Source organism: Bombus bifarius, unplaced genomic scaffold, assembly GCF_011952205.1.
Source record: "Bombus bifarius isolate JDL3187 unplaced genomic scaffold, Bbif_JDL3187 scf7180000009307_frag, whole genome shotgun sequence".
NCBI classification, from domain to species: Eukaryota; Metazoa; Arthropoda; class Insecta; order Hymenoptera; family Apidae; genus Bombus; species Bombus bifarius.
In genome coordinates this window covers 15,463-20,989 of record NW_022885032.1, presented here as the reverse complement: position 1 = coordinate 20,989, position 5,527 = coordinate 15,463, and the positions used below count along the sequence as shown (strand labels likewise).

The following is a 5,527-nucleotide window of genomic DNA, read 5'->3' as shown; positions in this document are numbered from 1 at the left end:
GGTGTGGGTGTTTGACGGCCACGTTTGGAACATGAAACTTCTGGACCCCGACGTTTTCACGTCGTTCTCTTTAGCGTCCCTCACGGAACTTCCGGCCGCTGTTCTACTCGCCCTTTTCCTCGACAGATGGGGCAGACGATGGATGGGTTTCGCATCGATGTTCCTCTGTGGCATTTTCTCCTTCGTTGCCATCGCTACCCCCTCTGGTAACATTTTTTCTTTTTTTATTTCTTAATAAATGACTTGTCAATCGATATTATTCAATAAAATAGCAGGAATGTGTGAATAGCAGTGAGAAAGCGGGGGTGAATTTTATAGAAAAAATCCGGTTTTATCGATCGACGGTCGTTTTAAAAAGCGCTTTTCTGAAGCTTCTCCAGCGAAAGCTTTGGGAGATTGAGAAATGAGAGCTTGTGCTTGATGCAAGAATAATGTTTTCTTTTTCGCCTTTAAATCCTATTCCATTAACGATTGACATTTATTTCTCAACGTCACATACTCGACAGGGATGACATTTAATTTTTAATTGGACCATGCGCGCATCGGGCGTATGTATCGTGCGTGGAATGCGGCGATCGTGGCATTTACATATTTTTCAACTTATTCAAGGTTCGACAACGGTTGCCATGGCGATTATAGCGCGTCTTGGGGTGAATATCGCCGCGAATATTGGTTTCCAATATGCAGCGGAAATGCTGCCGACTGTGGTGAGAGCTCAGGGCGTGTCTTTGATCCATATCATCGGTTATATCGCCCACATTTTGGGACCTTACATTATTTATCTGGTAAGTGAATCGAAATTTCTGTTAACGACATCGTATTTCTACGATCCGAAAATTACTCAACCTCTTTTTTAATTTACGACTAATATTATCTGTTATTGAAATACGTTTTTTTAAGTTGGTTTAATTTGTAGGAAAATTATGTTCCTTGTCGGGCCATGGATTCTTCTTGTGATCTTACGAATCACGGAAACAAGATAGATTTTCGATATATTTTCCTCCGTTTCGTTTTTTTGTGAAGAAAATGTAACTTTTCTATTGTCTGTAATTATTTACAGGTTTGCGATACTACACTATAGCTTCGTTTCTAAATGAAACGAATGTTTACAAAATCTCGTTACACAGGTAACACCAATGATCCTTTGTATATTGACAACTTCTTCAAATTCTGTCTTTAACCAATATTCTTTATTAATATTTAAAAAAATATTAAGTATATATTAAGTAAATATTAAGAAAATACGAAGAGGAATATTTGCGAGGACACTCTCGATTATTGTGTAAGTTATTCTGTTCTGAATTATAAGTTAACCTCAAAGTATACTATTATTTGTGTAATGTTATTACCGAAAATAAACTTATGGAAGTATCCATTTATTTCCCGAAAATCGAAGGGAAATTAAGGAATTAGCGGAAAGCGGAATTAATCGCTATTACTTCTAAAAGAGGTATAAAGGGAGACGTATACAGGGAGACGTATAGGGAGACGTATAGGGAGACGTATAGGGAGACGTATAGGGAGACGTATAGAGAGAGACGTATAGCGGGGGACGTATAGCGGAAGGCGTCTAAAGGGAGACGTATAACGGGCGACGTATAACGGGAAGGCATATAAGGGGAAGGCGTATAAAAGGGAGAATATTTTTCGTTTAATTTAGGCTGACATTGATCCATCCTTACCGCTGGTTGCCCTCGGTTTGCTGTCTTTTGGACATGCCTTCCTGACCCTTGGCTTGCCAGAAACGTTGAACCAGGAATTACCAGAAACCCTACAGGAGGGGAATGACTTCGGCAGGGAACAAAGTTTCTGGTGGGTTCCGTGTATATCCTCGTAAGTATAGATTCTATAATATTCTTCCTCCGCCTTATGTCAATATAAATTTACTAATAATCGTTTATTTCAATTTGACAGGAGCAAAATGCTGAAAAAATCTTATAGAAAGAAGAAAGGCCTTTCAAATCCAGCGTTTACTGGCAGTGTTCAAAAAATGGATTGTACTAGGCTATAGCAGTTAGATTTGGCGACGGCATGAAACTCGACACTGGCATGACTCATGCCAATGGCGTAAAACTTTCCAGTGGCGTGACTCTCCCCAGTGGTGTGAAACTTGCCAGTGGTGTGAAACTTGCCAGTGGCCTGAAACTTGCCAAATTCGTTATAAATATAGTTATTAAACGTGTGTGTGTGATGTTAGATGTTAAGATATTACGAACGTATTGAGATTGGAGAGCTATTGAGAGAAACTAGGAGGAAGTATCGATTATTGTAGTGAAAGAGACAAGAATCGTCAAATTACACAAGATATACGTTTAAGCAATTAATTGACGCTTCATCGACGAAGTAGCTTTGTTGCACACAAGATAATTTTCTTTAAAGTGTATCTTTTTTTAATTGGAATGACTGTATAAAAATGTGAAATTTAAAGAATTAAGAACGCGGCATTTAAAGTACGTTGCGTTCACATAATACGATGTAATTATTTCGCGTACTATAACATCGGTAAAGTGTTGGAAATGAGAAACGATTCAAGTATCTTATGTAAATGTACAATTAAATTCAGTATTGGATATACGTATTAAAGGAAACGATATATAAGGAAATAATATACCATAGTATTTATGCATCTTTCGCTTTAAAAATCGAAAAGAAAGATCTATATCTTTTTCTTCTTGCTCTTTTTTTTCTTTTCTCGTTGAAGGAATACTCTAGTTGAATTGATTTAACTATGAAATACCGTGAATAACAAAGGATTGCCACGAGACTCGAAACACAAAAAGAGAGCTGTCTTCGCGCATTGTCAAGCTTTCAACTTGTCTCCTTTATTACGAATCGCCTTTGTATCAATATAGGTAATTCATAAATCGCCGACACTTGAAATGAGAGTTTCGATCGACTTTGAAACCGAAGTGTATTTTGCGTTCGCTCGATCAACGTGGCTTTTTTTCATCATCCATTTATGCATCAACACGTTGAATGCTTTGAAAACTCTGAGATCTCTGTTATTTAATTTAAATATATACATACATATATATATATTATTCTAATGAAACATCAAGATTGGAATTCTTTTATGATATTTTCATTTTTATGATCTTTCAGTATTAATGCGAGAAATATCTCTATTTGATATATTTAGATATAATAAGAATATTACTTCTAATAAGTATCCTTGAATCCGTAATTACTGATCATTCATAAAATGGAATGCATTAAAACAATTAATTGCTAAGCGTTCATTAGCTACCATCATACCCAATTGAGATTATAAAATGAAAGTTGTAGGATCTTTTTAAGCAGAAATTTTTTTTAATACAAAGGATATTAACATAATGTTCGACATTCTTCCGAAATTGTTCTGTTTAAATCCAATGGAAAAAGCAGTAAATAATTTATAGAATTATATACAAATTTTAGAAGAAAAATTGATAGATAATGAGTTAATTTTGAAAATGCTCAGGTTTAAATGTTACTTCAAACAGATCGAAACTCCGTCACGTGTTCAATTAGAAATAGTAAAATTCTGATTCGTGAAGAGACGCGAATATTTCCAATCTCGTTCCTTTCGATCCTCCGACCTGTTCGTCTTAAGCGCACAATCTCCGTTATACCACCTTTAAACAATGATTCTAGCAACTAGAATCATTCGATCGTTAGAATCATTCGCGTACTTATGAGACTAGCCCCTGCTTTCAGTTACCGATTAAAAAGACATACTATTGTTCGTTGCAAATATCAGCTATCGTTCCTCAAAACCTGAGATTCTTTGAAATATTCCTACGCTAGAGATTCAACTGTACATAATTGTTCAAGGCTACAAGTTAGTTCGATCCTCGTGATGCAATGGATAATAATTCGATCGTCTGGAAAATAATTCTGGACGAGAGAATTCTCATTTAACCCTTGACGGTCGATGATTTTGTAAATCACGTACGATATCGTAATCAGGAATGAATTCTTTTATATTTTTAATCTTGAAATTACATAGGGCCAATACATATTAAGCTGAATCGCAAATAAATATTAAGGGAGTCTTAAGGAGTTATAATATCGACATTTCTTATCAATACGATAGTGATATAATAATGTGATATAGTACAGAGTGTTTCGTAACTGATGATTCTTCGTATTTTCGAGAAAATAAATTTTGAATATGTTTCGTGAATGTCGTGTGAACACGAGTTGACAAAGCTTCAGAATTTCATTCTCTCGAACGTCGTACGAAAATCTCTCGTTTTATATTTTCAACAGATCCTTTCACATAGTATTATTCTGTACCACTGGTTATTAACCACATTAACTAACCACTGGTTATCACAGTATCAATTACCAGACACCCTGTATAATACAGAATATTACTTCAAATATCCGTATAATGAAGCATTTCATTTTCTATAATTAATTATAATTAAGTTCGGCTGTTAAGGGTTAATACATTGTAACATAAGTGATCGTTATCGTAGAACTCCTAATTATAGGATGGAGTTAGATTAGACGTATAATGATGAACGAGGATCATCGAGCATTAATGTATTTAATTATAGAGATATTTAGCAGTTTATTTTTGTTCGGGGGATTCGTCGATGTGTGTGCAAATAAAAAGTAGAATTGTTTCTTATATTAAGGTTTATGGAAGTTTTATTCGGTGAATCAATCTTATGGACGTGAGTGTATACGCGAATGTATACGTGAGTGATGATTATGAATACTATGAATAGGTTTCTTCAGATTGATTGCGTTGTTATTGGCACAACGACGAACACTGATCGTCATACGACGGCACGATTTGCTTACAATATTCTTTCCTTTCTTTTTTTCTTCTTCTTAAACCATAGAAACAGTCAATTAGAGTTATTTTTTTTTTTAAATGTACGCACAACTCGTTTTAGATAGATAAAAGTCCAGTAGTTGGTGCTGAAGAAATTATAACAATAATTTAAAAAGTCTTCAAGCTTGGATTTTATTAATATTGTACGTTATTTAAAATCGTACAAAAAAATATAACGAATAGATAAATAATCGTTAAAAATACGTGGATAATCGTTCAAAAGATATAAAACTGTTTCTTTTCACAAAGACAAATTATCTAAACGTACTATTTTTTTAAATAAGATTTTGTTCAATATATTCCAGTGAAAAATGTTAAAAACATTAAAGGAATCAAAAATTTAAATCTCCCTAATTTATTATTTACGTAATTAATAAATTACGTAATTATTAATTTACGTAACATTTTCGATATTATTCTACGTAATATCTTTGAATATCAAATTAGCACCAACCGCTGAACGATTCGAACGTGCGTAACGCAAGTGAAAATTAGCATTAAAATTATAAAAGCTCTTAAAAGATAATAATAAAAATTATATAGGAACACGATTTCTAAGCTCGCTCTTTTTAGAATTAAGGCTTACAAATTCTTAAACGTAAACGATAAAAATAAAAATTAATGTAGGAGAATAGAAAAATAATATGTTCCGATTTTTTCTCATACAAAAATCGTCAGACTGATCCGCTTGTAATATTG

At 33.9% G+C, this 5,527-nt stretch overlaps 1 protein-coding gene across 1 annotated transcript; it reads left to right on the top strand.

Annotated features, from left to right (window-relative positions):
* Window positions 1-6: 6 nt before the first annotated feature.
* LOC117215011 (organic cation transporter protein-like) lies at window positions 7-3,699 on the top strand. The gene is made up of 4 exons (XM_033461394.1): window positions 7-206; window positions 610-785; window positions 1,661-1,833; window positions 1,915-3,699. The coding sequence occupies exons 1-4, from the start codon at window positions 32-34 to the stop codon at window positions 2,009-2,011; spliced, it is 621 nt and encodes a 206-aa protein (XP_033317285.1). The 5' UTR covers window positions 7-31; the 3' UTR covers window positions 2,012-3,699.
* The last annotated feature ends 1,828 nt before the right edge of the window (window positions 3,700-5,527 follow it).

Coding starts and splice junctions, on each gene's coding strand:
- LOC117215011 (XM_033461394.1), top strand. CDS start 32: ATGAAACTTCTGGACCCCGACGTTTTCACGTCGTTCTCTTTAGCGTCC. Junction 786..1,660: donor GACCTTACATTATTTATCTG/GTAAGTGAATCG, acceptor CGTTTAATTTAG/GCTGACATTGATCCATCCTT. Junction 1,834..1,914: donor TGGGTTCCGTGTATATCCTC/GTAAGTATAGAT, acceptor TCAATTTGACAG/GAGCAAAATGCTGAAAAAAT.